The sequence below is a fragment of the Salmo trutta genome, chromosome 36, assembly GCF_901001165.1.
Source record: "Salmo trutta chromosome 36, fSalTru1.1, whole genome shotgun sequence".
In the NCBI taxonomy this organism is placed as follows: domain Eukaryota; kingdom Metazoa; phylum Chordata; class Actinopteri; order Salmoniformes; family Salmonidae; genus Salmo; species Salmo trutta.
In genome coordinates, this window is record NC_042992.1 from 16,202,892 (window position 1) to 16,217,369 (window position 14,478).

General features: G+C 43.3%; 1 protein-coding gene across 1 annotated transcript in view; it reads right to left on the reverse strand.

The window, feature by feature from the left end:
• The window catches only part of LOC115175425 (engulfment and cell motility protein 1), a 189,574-nt gene that overhangs the window by 75,170 nt on the left and 99,926 nt on the right, over positions 1 to 14,478 (reverse strand). Inside the window, exons 8-13 of the mRNA XM_029734654.1 lie at positions 14,297 to 14,396; positions 13,679 to 13,830; positions 5,918 to 5,996; positions 3,693 to 3,743; positions 2,975 to 3,097; positions 581 to 783 (exon numbers count right to left, since the gene is read on the reverse strand). Of these exons, the coding sequence (XP_029590514.1) occupies positions 581 to 783; positions 2,975 to 3,097; positions 3,693 to 3,743; positions 5,918 to 5,996; positions 13,679 to 13,830; positions 14,297 to 14,396 (708 nt within the window). The remainder of the gene's footprint in view (positions 1 to 580; positions 784 to 2,974; positions 3,098 to 3,692; positions 3,744 to 5,917; positions 5,997 to 13,678; positions 13,831 to 14,296; positions 14,397 to 14,478) is intronic.

Sequence of the window (14,478 nt, forward strand, 5' to 3'; positions counted from 1 at the left end):
TTGTGTGTGTGTGACTTACAATGAAGCCCAGATGTTTGTGTGTGTGTGTGACTTACAATGAAGCCCAGATGTTTGTGTGTGTGTGTGACTTACAATGAAGCACAGATGTTTGTGTGTGTGTGTGACTTACAATGAAGCCCAGATGTTTGTGTGTGTGTGTGTGACTTACAATGAAGCCCAGATGTTTGTGTGTGTGTGTGACTTACAATGAAGCACAGATGTTTGTGTGTGTGTGTGACTTACAATGAAGCCCAGATGTTTGTGTGTGTGTGTGTGACTTACAATGAAGCCCAGATGTTTGTGTGTGTGTGTGACTTACAATGAAGCACAGATGTTTGTGTGTGTGTGTGACTTACAATGAAGCCCAGATGTTTGTGTGTGTGTGTGTGACTTACAATGAAGCCCAGATGTTTGTGTGTGTGTGTGACTTACAATGAAGCCCAGATGTTTGTGTGTGTGTGTGTGACTTACAATGAAGCCCAGATGTTTGTGTGTGTGTGTGACTTACAATGAATCCCAGATGTTTGTGTGTGTGTGACTTACAATGAAGCCCAGATGTTTGTGTGTGTGTGTGACTTACAATGAATCCCAGATGTTTGTGTGTGTGTGACTTACAATGAAGCCCAGATGTTTGTGTGTGTGTGTGTGACTTACAATGAAGCCCAGCTTCTTGTAGTCGCGGGTGTACATGGACTTCCTTTTCTCGATGCTGCCACTGTTGTTCGGCTCACACTCCACGTCGAACGCAATTCTGCGCAGCTCAAAGATGATGTCTCTTTGGGCCTAAACAGACGTAAGAGGAAAAAACATTCAGATTTAAATACACAGTAAAAACAACAAAAGGTAACAAAACATAAGCATTATTCTAAAGTAAGTAGTTTGTTAGAGAACTTTCACTGGTATTTCTCAGCTAGAGAGAGAGAGCGAGGGGGGAGGGGGGTTGGAATCACTGGTAATTAGTAACCAGGTCATAGCACTATCTCTGCTGCATCCCTAGTTATAAAGGATGTGGTTAACTGTATGGATAAAAGGCAACGTTGTGCTGCCCGCTTCATTGACCTGTCAAAGGCTTTCCATACTGTTGATCCCTCACTGCTAATTCAGAGGCTTTCCATAGTGTTGATCACTCACTGCTAACTCAGAGGCTTTCCATAGTGTTGATCACTCACTGCTAATTCAGAGGCTTTCCATACTGTTGATCCCTCACTGCTAATTCAGAGGCTTTCCATAGTGTTGATCACTCACTGCTAACTCAGAGGCTTTCCATACTGTTGATCACTCACTGCTAATTCAGAGGCTTTCCATACTGTTGATCACTCACTGCTAATTCAGAGGCTTTCCATAGTGTTGATCACTCACTGCTAACTCAGAGGCTTTCCATACTGTTGATCACTCACTGCTAATTCAGAGGCTTTCCATACTGTTGATCACTCACTGCTAACTCAGAGGCTTTCCATACTGTTGATCACTCACTGCTAACTCAGAGGCTTTCCATACTGTTGATCCCTCACTGCTAATTCAGAGGCTTTCCATAGTGTTGATCACTCACTGCTAATTCAGAGGCTTTCCATAGTGTTGATCACTCACTGCTAACTCAGAGGCTTTCCATACTGTTGATCACTCACTGCTAATTCAGAGGCTTTCCATACTGTTGATCACTCACTGCTAATTCAGAGGCTTTCCATAGTGTTGATCACTCACTGCTAACTCAGAGGCTTTCCATACTGTTGATCACTCACTGCTAATTCAGAGGCTTTCCATACTGTTGATCACTCACTGCTAACTCAGAGGCTTTCCATACTGTTGATCACTCACTGCTAACTCAGAGGCTTTCCATACTGTTGATCCCTCACTGCTAATTCAGAGGCTTTCCATAGTGTTGATCACTCACTGCTAATTCAGAGGCTTTCCATACTGTTGATCCCTCACTGCTAATTCAGAGGCTTTCCATACTGTTGATCCCTCACTGCTAATTCAGAGGCTTTCCATACTGTTGATCACTCACTGCTAATTCAGAGGCTTTCCTCAATTGGCCTAGACCAGGCTGCATGTAACTGGTTTAAAAATGACTTGACAGATAGAACTCAATGTGTATCTACTGATGGTGTTAAATCAGATGTCCTGGATATTACGATATTATGTGTCCCACATGGGTTGATTCTGCATCCTGTACTTCTTACTGTTTACATTAACAATATCGACCTGTCCATAAAAAATTGTAACCTGCACTTGTATGCCGATGACACTGTTGTGTATGATATTTCTTCCACGGTTGACCAGGCTCTATGTGAACTACAGTCAGCCTTTATTGTATTATGACACTGTTGTGTATGATATTTCTTCCACGGTTGACCAGGCTCTATGTGAACTACAGTCAGCCGTCAACGTTCCTATCGGTCCTAGATTATGGTGACATCATCTATATGAACACAGCTTCCACTTCATTAAAGCCGTTAGATGCAGTTTATCATAGCGCACTGCACTTTATTATGGGTGATCATTTTAGTATTCATCACTGCATTCTCTACCAGAAAGTTGGTTGGTTCTCTTTGATGTCACGTAGGTTGACACATTGCTGTTTTCATTTATAAAGCCCTTTTACAAATAGTCCCACTGTACCTAACATCATTACTAAACTTTAGACATACGAGTTACCACACCCGGCCTCAGGGATAGCTAACTCTGGGAATTCCTTTGGTCTCCATTGAGTTAGGTACATGTAGTGTTCGTGATCTTGCACCTCATTTGTGGATTGATCCTCAAAATTTTCTTAAATTTGATTGAGGACCTTATTACTGATTAATGATTTAGTTTGTTTTCTTTCTGCTTGCATTTTGTATTTATATTTCGATGTGTGTATTTTCTGTAATTTATGTTATTCAGTGCTCATCTGTAAAAATACTAAGGCCTATGGCGTTTAAAATGTGATCAACAACTCGAGGGACATTGAGTTGAGAGGCCTACTGTACTGGACCTGGTCCTGAGGGTCCATCTTGGTCATCATGCGGTCCTCTAAGAGGTTAAAGGTCAGGACCTGCAGCACATACAGCTGGTGGGCCATTTCATCATTGATTGGCTTAGGGCTCCGGATCACATTCTAGAGGAGAGAGGGAGAAAAAGAGAGAGAGAAGAGACAAATAATAAAAAATAAAAAAATGAACAGGGATATAGAAAGTAAAGAGAGAGAGAAAGAGGGGGAGGGAAAGAGAGGAAGGCAGAGAGAGAGGCAGAGAGAGGAAGGCAGAGAGAGAGAGAAAGGCAGCGAGAGAGAGAAAGGCAGAGAAGAAAAGGCAGAGAGAGAGAAAGAGAGAAAGGCAGAGAGAGAGAGAAAGAAAGAAAGGCAGAGAAGAGAAAGGCAGAGAGAGAGCGAGCGAAAGGCAGAGAGAGAGCGAGCGAAAGGCAGAGAGAGAGCGAGCGAAAGGCAGAGAGAGCGAGCGAAAGGCAGAGAGAGAGATAGAGAGCGCAAGCAAAAGGCAGAGAGAGAAAGAGAGCAAAAGGCAGAGAGAAGAGAATGGCAGAGAGAGAAAGGCAGACACATTTGTAAGACGTTTGCAAGTGTGACATTTCTCTGTGATATGATATCACATTGGAGCTGTGCGATAAACAGGAAGCGGGGGAACAAGAGAGAAAGATTAAAACCAGTGATGCAGAGGAGAGGTACAGATGGAGGGCATATGACTAGACACACTTACACTCAGTATGATGGAACGCAGCTGCTTCTGGGCTAGAATATGGGCCATCTCCTACACACACACACACAGAAAGAGAGAGAGACAGAGAGAGAGGCAGAGAGAATGGAGCGAGAGAGGAAGAGAGAGGAGAGAGAAAGAAAAGAAGAGAGAGGAGGAGGGAGAAAGTAAGTCAGGTATATTATAATATACATATCCATTACACAGAAAACTATTTTTTCTTTCAGGAAGCTCTATATCAAAATAAAAGTGGATTATGGACAGAAAATATAAATGTTCTTGGTGGAGACACTATAAACTTCCGGAGAGACCAAAAAGTGTCTCTCAGTCTCAGTTTGATGAGTTAGACCTCCCAGCCAGTGGTGGTTGATACAAGGCAGGACCATTTTAATGACACACTTCATCTACTGGAGGCTAGAAAAGGTCGCTAATCAAAGCACACTTACTGTCAGAGGACAATCAAGGATGTTCACACTGCTCTCATCAAACTACCATTACGAGTGCAGTGAGGAAAGAAGAGTCAGACAGAGAGAGAGAGAAGAAGGGGGTGAGTCGAGACAGAAAAGAGGAAGAGAAGTAAAAAGGCATATTTTTGTTAGTGGTGCAGATCATTATGACAGCTATGCTGTGTAGCAGTTATCTTCCTCCCCCCGATCCTAAAACACACAACCAAAACCTTTGGTTCCCATTAGATTGTGGAATATTGTGTGTCACCCTTCTAGTGAAATGATGCTCCAGCACATGCTGACCTTCTTCTATACAGCTTACAACACAGAAATGTAATGCAGTAATGCAGGGATCAACTTGATTCAGCCGCGGGACAATTCTTTCTTAAGCGGATGGTCAGGGGGCCGGAACATAATTACATATCATTTCTAGACTGCGGAAGAAGGCCAAATAGATATAATATTTGACTTAAACATAATCATTTCAAACCTGGCTTACATTTGTATATGATCACGTGTCTCTCTATTATGCATGGGAATACTTTGGAACAGATTTCCAAAGTTAAAATCACTTGGAGCTGATTTGCTGGTGTTTTTACAGTCTTATGTCCAAAAATGTAAATATCTATCTATCAAATGTTTTTGCTCAGAAAACTTGCGGGGCCAAATAAAAACAAAATGACCCGCGGGCCGCCAGCTGGGGAACCCTGCAGTAATGAGTCTAAAAAGATATGCTGGTAAAAGGTATACCACTTTTATTTGTGCTTTAGTGTAGAATAGATTGCAAATCAATATTACACAAAAAAACATAAAATGAGCATGTGCAGAACAAAAGTGAGCATTAACAATGTGAAGATTATTTTTCATCTTCCACCTAATGTGCTGCAAAGGAAGGGAGTGTGTATCGTGCATCGTTAACACTGTTTCACTCCATTCTGATGACAACTAGGCCTTGTCTGATTGGTTAGAGCCCAGTGTGTAATAGGCGAGCCCACGGAGAAGAACGGTGGGTGACGTCATCGGAGCTGAGAGAGGATGTGCATCCCAAATGGCATCCTATTCCCTTTATAGTGCACTACTTTTGACAAGGGCCCATCTTTATCTCTACTGAGCAGAGGTAGAGGGGAACGATGATCGCCCAATAAAGGAGACGTATTACTGCACTGTTTAAGGCAAGGATGAAAGGGACACACAAGGATACGTATACCCCCCCCCAATCTGTCAATGTGCCCTTGAGCAAGGCACTCAACCATAATTTGTCCAGGGTCGCCATTGATAATGGCTGTCCCTGGCCGTGACCCCACTCTACGAGGGTGTCTCAGGAAGGGATATGCACACCCTTGTCTGAAATGTAAGGCATTTTTTGAACTTGTTGTACCAGTCCCATCCATCGGAGTCAGCAGAAGGGGGATTGGACTGAACCCTTTCGCTCTCTGATGCATATGAATCAGTCCTCCTCAAGATCCAGAATGCATTTATCCTTCCTGCCACCCACAGCCACGCAGTAAACAATGTTCCCCACAATAAGAGACAAAGGTATGTGTGTGTATGTAACTGTGTATGAGTGTGTGTGTGGTGTGTGCGTGTGCACACGTATGTATGTATGAGCGCTCATGTGTATGAGTGTATATAACTGTGTATGAGCGTGTGTGTGTGTATGAGTATATATGACTGTGGATGAGTGTGTGTGCGTGTGTGTGTGTGTGAGCACACAGGTGTATGTATGTGCGTTCATGTGTGTGTGAGGCTGTGCGTGCGTGTCTATGAGGTTGTGTAACCTACCTGTCTCTTGTCCTCTGGGGCCTTGAGGAACAAGGCGTTAATCACAGCGATGGTGTAGGTCTGAATGTCCTGATCAGTCCTGTCATTAGATGGATAACAACAGAGAACCATGAAAAATGTCATAGTAGTGGTAGTGTCTACAGTAGTAATGTAGTGACTGGTTATAGTTATAGTAGTGGTAGTGTCTACAGTAGTAATGTAGTGACTGGTTATAGTTATAGTAGTGGTAGTGTCTACAGTAGTAATGTAGTGACTGGTTATAGTAGTGGTAGTGTCTACAGTAGTAATGTAGTGACTGGTTATAGTTATAGTAGTGGTAGTGTCTACAGTAGTAATGTGGTGACTGGTTATAGTTATAGTAGTGGTAGTGTCTACAGTAGTAATGGTAGTGACTGGTTATAGTTATAGTAGAGGTAGTGTCTACAGTAGTAATGGTAGTGACTGGTTATAGTAGTGGTAGTGTCTACAGTAGTAATGGTAGTGACTGGTTATAGTTATAGTAGTGGTAGTGTGTACAGTAGTAATGTAGTGACTGGTTATAGTTATAGTAGAGGTAGTGTCTACAGTAGTAATGTAGTGACTGGTTATAGTTATAGTAGTGGTAGTGTGTACAGTAGTAATGGTAGTGACTGGTTATAGTTATAGTAGTGGTAGTGTCTACAGTAGTAATGTAGTGACTGGTTATAGTTATAGTAGAGGTAGTGTCTACAGTAGTAATGGTAGTGACTGGTTATAGTTATAGTAGTGGTAGTGTCTACAGTAGTAATGTAGTGACTGGTTATAGTTATAGTAGTGGTAGTGTCTACAGTAGTAATGTAGTGACTGGTTATAGTTATAGTAGTGGTAGTGTGTACAGTAGTAATGTAGTGACTGGTTATAGTTATAGTAGTGGTAGTGTCTACAGTAGTAATGGTAGTGACTGGTTATAGTTATAGTAGTGGTAGTGTCTACAGTAGTAATGGTAGTGACTGGTTATAGTTATAGTAGTGGTAGTGTGTACAGTAGTAATGTAGTGACTGTTTATAGTTATAGTAGTGGTAGTGTCTACAGTAGTAATTGTAGTGACTGGTTATAGTAGAGGTAGTGTCTACAGTAGTAATGTAGTGACTGGTTATAGTTATAGTAGTGGTAGTGTCTACAGTAGTAATGTAGTGACTGGTTATAGTTATAGTAGTGGTAGTGTCTACAGTAGTAATGGTAGTGAATGGTTATAGTTATAGTAGTGGTAGTGTCTACAGTAGTAATGTAGTGACTGGTTATAGTTATAGTAGTGGTAGTGTCTACAGTAGTAATGTAGTGACTGGTTATAGTTATAGTAGAGGTAGTGTCTACAGTAGTAATAGTAGTGTCTGGTTATAGTTATAGTAGTGGTAGTGTCTACAGTGGTAATGGTAGTGACTGGTTATAGTTATAGTAGTGGTAGTGTCTACAGTAGTAATGGTAGTGTCTGGTTATAGTTATAGTAGTGGTAGTGTCTACAGTAGTAATGGTAGTGACTGGTTATAGTTATAGTAGTGGTAGTGTCTACAGTAGTAATGGTAGTGACTGGTTATAGTTATAGTAGTGGTAGTGTCTACAGTAGTAATGGTAGTGACTGGTTATAGTTATAGTAGTGGTAGTGTCTACAGTAGTAATGGTAGTGTCTGGTTATAGTTATAGTAGTGGTAGTGTCTACAGTAGTAATGGTAGTGACTGGTTATAGTTATAGTAGTGGTAGTGTCTACAGTAGTAATGGTAGTGACTGGTTATAGTTATAGTAGTGGTAGTGTCTACAGTAGTAATGTAGTGACTGGTTATAGTTATAGTAGTGGTAGTGTCTACAGTAGTAATGGTAGTGACTGGTTATAGTTATAGTAGAGGTAGTGTCTACAGTAGTAATGGTGGTGACTGGTTATAGTTATAGTAGTGGTAGTGTCTACAGTAGTAATGGTGGTGACTGGTTATAGTAGTGGTAGGGTCTACAGTAGTAATGGTAGTGACTGGTTATAGTTATAGTAGTGGTAGTGTCTACAGTAGTAATGGTAGTGACTGGTTATAGTTATAGTAGTGTTAGTGTCTACAGTAGTAATGGTAGTGACTGGTTATAGTTATAGTAGTGGTAGTGTCTACAGTAGTAATGGTAGTGACTGGTTATAGTACTGGTAGTGTCTACAGTAGTAATGGTAGTGACTGGTTATAGTAGTGGTAGTGTCTACAGTAGTAATGGTGGTGACTGGTTATAGTAGTGGTAGTGTCTACAGTAGTAATGTAGTGACTGGTTATAGTTATAGTAGTGGTAGTGTCTACAGTAGTAATGGTAGTGACTGGTTATAGTTATAGTAGTGGTAGTGTCTACAGTAGTAATGGTAGTGACTGGTTATAGTTATAGTAGTGGTAGTGTCTGCAGTAGTAATGTAGTGACTGGTTATAGTTATAGTAGTGGTAGTGTCTACAGTAGTAATGGTAGTGACTGGTTATAGTTATAGTAGTGGTAGTGTCTACAGTAGTAATGGTAGTGACTGGTTATAGTAGTGGTAGTGTCTACAGTAGTAATGGTGGTGACTGGTTATAGTAGTGGTAGTGTCTACAGTAGTAATGTAGTGACTGGTTATAGTTATAGTAGTGGTAGTGTCTACAGTAGTAATGGTAGTGACTGGTTATAGTTATAGTAGTGGTAGTGTCTACAGTAGTAATGGTAGTGACTGGTTATAGTTATAGTAGTGGTAGTGTCTGCAGTAGTAATGTAGTGACTGGTTATAGTTATAGTAGTGGTAGTGTCTACAGTAGTAATGGTAGTGACTGGTTATAGTTATAGTAGTGGTAGTGTCTACAGTAGTAATGGTAGTGACTGGTTATAGTAGTGGTAGTGTCCACAGTAGTAATGGTGGTGACTGGTTATAGTTGGTTTGGTGTATCGAACTTGAACGGTTCAAGAGTTACTGTTGGTGAGTTATATTATGGTAATTTATGCAACTGTCTATAGTTATAGTTACAGTAGTTGTGGTCAGTAGTTGTGTGGATGTGGTCAGTATTTGTGGTCAGTAGATGTATAGATGTGGTCAGAAGCTGTGTGGTTGTGGTCAGTAGTTGTGTGGATGTGGTCAGTGTTTGTGTGGATGTGGTCAGTAGTTGTGTAGATGTGGTCAGTAGTTGTGGCCAGTAGTTGTGTAGATGTGGTCAGTAGTGGTGGTCAGTAGTTGTGTGGATGTGGTCAGTAGTTGTGTGGATGTGGTCAGTAGTTGTGTGGATGTGGTCAGTAGTTGTGGTCAGTAGTTGTGTGGATGTGGTCAGCAGTTGTATGGATGTGGTCAGTAGTTGTGGTCAGTAGTTGTGGTCAGTAGTTGTGTGGATGTGGTCAGTAGATGTGGTCAGTAGTTGTGTGGATGTGGTCAGTTGTTGTGTGGATGTGGTCAGTAGTTGTGTGGATGTGGTCAGTTGTTGTGTGGATGTGGTCAGTAGTTGTGGTTAGTAGTTGTGGTCAGTAGTTGTGTGGATGTGGTCAGTAGTTGTGGTCAGTAGTTGTGTGGATGTGGTCAGTAGTTGTGGTCAGTAGTTGTGTGGATGTGGTCAGTAGTTGTGTGAATGTGGTCAGTAGTTTCTTAGATGTGGTCAGTAGTTGTGGTCAGTAGTTGTGTGGATGTGGTCAGTAGTTGTGGTCAGTGGTTGTGTGGATGTGGCCAGTAGTCGTGTGGATGTGGTCAGTAGTTGTGTGGATGTGGTCAGTAGTTATGTAGATGTGGTCAGGTGTTGTGGTCAGTAGTTGTGGTCAGTAGTTGTGGTCAGTAGTTGTGTGGATGTGGTCAGTCGTTGTGTGGATGTGGCCAGTAGTTGTGTGGATGTGGCCAGTAGTTGTGTGGATGTGGTCAGTAGTTGTGGTCAGTAGTTGTGTGGATGTGGTCAGTAGTTGTGTGGATGTGGTCAGTAGATGTGGTCAGTAGTGGTGGTCAGTAGTTGTGTGGATGTGGTCAGTAGTTGTGTGGATGTGGTCAGTAGATGTGGTCAGTAGTGGTGGTCAGTAGTGGTGTGGATATGGCCAGTAGTTGTGTGGATGTGGCCAGTAGTTGTGTGGATGTGGTCAGTTGTTGTGTGGATGTAGTCAGTAGTTGTGTGGATGTGGTCAGTAGTTGTGTGGATGTGGTCAGTAGTTGTGTGGATGTGGTCAGTAGTTGTGGTTAGTAGTTGTGGTCAGTAGTTGTGTGGATGTGGTCAGTAGTTGTGGTCAGTAGTTGTGTGGATGTGGTCAGTAGTTGTGGTCAGTAGTTGTGTGGATGTGGCCAGTACTTGTGTGGATGTGGCCAGTACTTGTGTGGATGTGGCCAGTACTTGTGTGGATGTGGCCAGTACTTGTGTGGATGTGGCCAGTACTTGTGTGGATGTGGCCAGTACTTGTGTGGATGTGGTCAGTAGTTGTGTGGATGTGGTCAGTAGTTGTGTGGATGTGGCCAGAAGATGTGTGGATGTGGCCAGTAGTTGTGTGGATGTGGCCAGTAGTTGTGTGGATGTGGCCAGTAGTTGTGTGGATGTGGCCAGTAGTTGTGTGGATGTGGTCAGTAGTTGTGGTCAGTAGTTGTGTGGATGTGGTCAGTAGTTGTGGTCAGTAGTTGTGTGGATGTGGTCAGTAGTTGTGTGGATGTGGTCAGTAGTTGTGTGGATGTGGTCAGTAGTTGTGGATGTGGTCAGTAGATGTGGTCAGTAGATGTGGTCAGTAGTGGTGGTCAGTAGTTGTGTGGATGTGGTCAGTAGTTGTGTGGATGTGGTCAGTAGTTGTGTGGATGTGGTCAGTAGTTGTGTGGATGTGGTCAGTAGTTGTGTGGATGTGGTTAGTAGTTGTGGTCAGTAGTTGTGTGGATGTGGTCAGTAGTTGTGTGGATGTGGTCAGTAGTTGTGTGGATGTGGTCAGTAGTTGTGTGGATGTGGTCAGTAGTTGTGTGGATGTGGTCAGTAGTTGTGGTCAGTAGTTGTGTGGATGTGGTCAGTAGTTGTGGTCAGTAGTTGTGTGGATGTGGTCAGTAGTTGTGTGGATGTGGTCAGTAGTTGTGGTCAGTAGTTGTGTGGATGTGGTCAGCAGTTGTGTGGATGTGGTGAGTAGTTGTGGTCAGTAGTTGTGTGGATGTGGTCAGTAGTTGTGTGGATGTGGTCAGTAGTTTCTTAGATGTGGTCAGTAGTTGTGGTCAGTAGTTGTGTGGATGTGGTCAGTAGTTGTGGTCAGTGGTTGTGTGGATGTGGCCAGTAGTCGTGTGGATGTGGTCAGTAGTTGTGTGGATGTGGTCAGTAGTTATGTAGATGTGGTCAGTTGTTGTGGTCAGTAGTTGTGGTCAGTAGTTGTGTGGATGTGGTCAGTAGTTGTGTGGATGTGGCCAGTAGTTGTGTGGATGTGGTCAGTAGTTGTGGTCAGTAGTTGTGTGGATGTGGTCAGTAGTTGTGTGGATGTGGTCAGTAGATGTGGTCAGTAGTGGTGGTCAGTAGTTGTGTGGATGTGGTCAGTAGTTGTGTGGATGTGGTCAGTAGATGTGGTCAGTAGTGGTGGTCAGTAGTGGTGTGGATATGGCCAGTAGTTGTGTGGATGTGGTCAGTTGTTGTGTGGATGTGGTCAGTAGTTGTGTGGATGTGGTCAGTAGTTGTGTGGATGTGGTCAGTAGTTGTGTGGATGTGGTCAGTAGTTGTGGTTAGTAGTTGTGGTCAGTAGTTGTGTGGATGTGGTCAGTAGTTGTGGTCAGTAGTTGTGGTCAGTAGTTGTGTGGATGTGGTCAGTAGTTGTGTGGATGTGGCCAGTAGTTGTGTGGGTGTGGCCAGTACTTGTGTGGATGTGGCCAGTACTTGTGTGGATGTGGCCAGTACTTGTGTGGATGTGGCCAGTACTTGTGTGGATGTGGCCAGTAGTTGTGTGGATGTGGTCAGTAGTTGTGTGGATGTGGCCAGAAGTTGTGTGGATGTGGCCAGTAGTTGTGTGGATGTGGCCAGTAGTTGTGTGGATGTGGCCAGTAGTTGTGTGGATGTGGTCAGTAGTTGTGTGGATGTGGTCAGTAGTTGTGTGGATGTGGTCAGTAGTTGTGGTCAGTAGTTGTGTGGATGTGGTCAGTCGTTGTGTGGATGTGGTCAGTCGTTGTGTGGATGTGGTCAGTAGTTGTGTGGATGTGGTCAGTAGTTGTGTGGATGTGGTCAGTAGATGTGGTCAGTAGTGGTGGTCAGTAGTTGTGTGGATGTGGTCAGTAGTTGTGTGGATGTGGTCAGTAGTTGTGTGGATGTGGTCAGTAGTTGTGGTCAGTAGTTGTGTGGATGTGGTCAGTAGTTGTGGTCAGTAGTTGTGTGGATGTGGTCAGTAGTTTTGTGGATGTGGTCAGCAGTTGTGTGGATGTGGTCAGCAGTTGTGTGGATGTGGTCAGTAGTTGTGGTCAGTATTTGTGGTCAGTAGTTGTGTGGATGTGGTCAGTAGTTGTGTGGATGTGGTCAGTAGATGTGGTCAGTAGTTGTGTGGATGTGGTCAGTTGTTGTGTGGATGTGGTCAGTAGTTGTGTGGATGTGGTCAGTAGTTGTGTGGATGTGGTCAGTAGTTGTGGTTAGTAGTTGTGGTCAGTAGTTGTGTGGATGTGGTCAGTAGTTGTGGTCAGTAGTTGTGGTCAGTAGTTGTGTGGATGTGGTCAGTAGTTGTGATCAGTAGTTGTGTGGATGTGGTCAGTAGTTGTGTGGATGTGGTCAGTAGTTGTGTGGATGTGGTCAGTAGTTGTGTTCAGTAGTTGTGTGGATGTGGTCAGTAGTTGTGGTCAGTAGTTGTGTGGATGTGGTCAGTAGTTGTGTGGATGTGGTCAGTAGTTGTGGTCAGTAGTTGTGTGGATGTGGTCAGTAGTTGTGTGGATGTGGTCAGTAGTTGTGGTCAGTAGTTGTGTGGATGTGGTCAGCAGTTGTGTGGATGTGGTCAGTAGTTGTGGTCAGTAGTTGTGGTCAGTAGTTGTGTGGATGTGGTCAGTAGTTGTGTGGATGTGGTCAGTAGTTGTGGTCAGTAGTTGTGTGGATGTGGTCAGTAGTTGTGGTCAGTAGTTGTGTGGATGTGGTCAGCAGTTGTGTGGATGTGGTCAGTAGTTGTGGTCAGTAGTTGTGTAGATGTGGTCAGTAGTTGTGGTCAGTGGTTGTGTGGATGTGGTCAGTAGTTGTGGTCAGTGGTTGTGTGGATGTGGTCAGTAGTTGTGGTCAGTAGTTGTGTGGATGTGGTCAGTAGTTGTGGTCAGTAGTTGTGTGGATGTGGTCAGTAGTTGTGTGGATGTGGTCAGTAGTTGTGTGGCTACTCAGCCATGTCGGTACTAATCACACTGGGCTGGACCTATTATACGCTACACGTACAGGGATATAGCATGCATCCCAAATGGCACCCTATGGGTCCTGGTCCAAGTACTATAAAAGGGAAACAGGTTTCATTTGGGACACATACAGTTTATCTATCTGACATGTTTCTCAATGTATTACTTTCCTGTTCTTTCTGAAACAGTACTTCCCAATCATGGACACTAGAGAGTTTAAGTTCATTAGATCAATAGAGATATATCAAGCGTCTTAGAGTAGGTGTGGATCCCTTTGGCCTTTTCGATCATAAGGAAAAAGGTTATATGGACAGGTACCTGATACTATTTCAGCACTCCTACTCTGAGACACTTGATACATATGGCCCCAAATCTATTTTGTCAAATCTTCCTATAGGTTAAAGAGTGTTTCACGGTAATTAGGGATAATTTATATCTCAGGCATATAATAATATAGCTGAGTGCAGTTGACCATGCGGCTCTCGCTCACCCCTGCAGATGGGGTATAAGCTGTCCGATGGTGATCTCTTGCGCCACCTTCTGGTAGAGGTCCTGACTGTTGAGCACCATGGACTCCAGAATGGCCAGGGACCGCTGCAGCACAGCCGTGTCCATGGCTGACTTGTTGACATAACCTGCAATCTGCAATAGAGAAGTGTTAGTAACTGACTAGAAGACACATAAAAATAAAAAGAGTCACATGGGGATTGTTATTCAGAGACTACATGGGCTCTATTTCAGAGGTATTTAAAAAAAAAATTACAAACACTTTAATATCATATAATTCCTGTGTATGGTACTACAAACATGTTATTAACATGCTTAATACAGTTATAAACTGTTTGAGAGCAGGCACCTTTCTAATTCATATTTTTCAGTTTGTTTATACACATGATCCGCAATTCAACATGACTTAGTTTGTTTGTGCACCTTCTTTCTCATTTAGCAAATCGTTTTTACACATGATCTATAATACAACTTGATATTGGTTTGTTGGGGTACCTTCTTGATGAAGGCGACAGAAGAGCACACACACACAGCCCCGCCCACCACACAGCCCCGCCCACCACACAGCCCCACCCACCACACACACTTAATGAGCAGGCACCTTCTTGATGAAAGCGACAGAGAAGGTATCCCAGGAGACGATGCCGTGGTCCATGAGCTCCACAAACGCTGTCAGCGTGAACGACAACAAGTCGCCAAAACTGAAACACAACAACAACAGCCAATAGAAACGTCTCTGCCACTGGTGCTGCCACGCGTATAGCTAAGCAGCCAAAAGCCTTG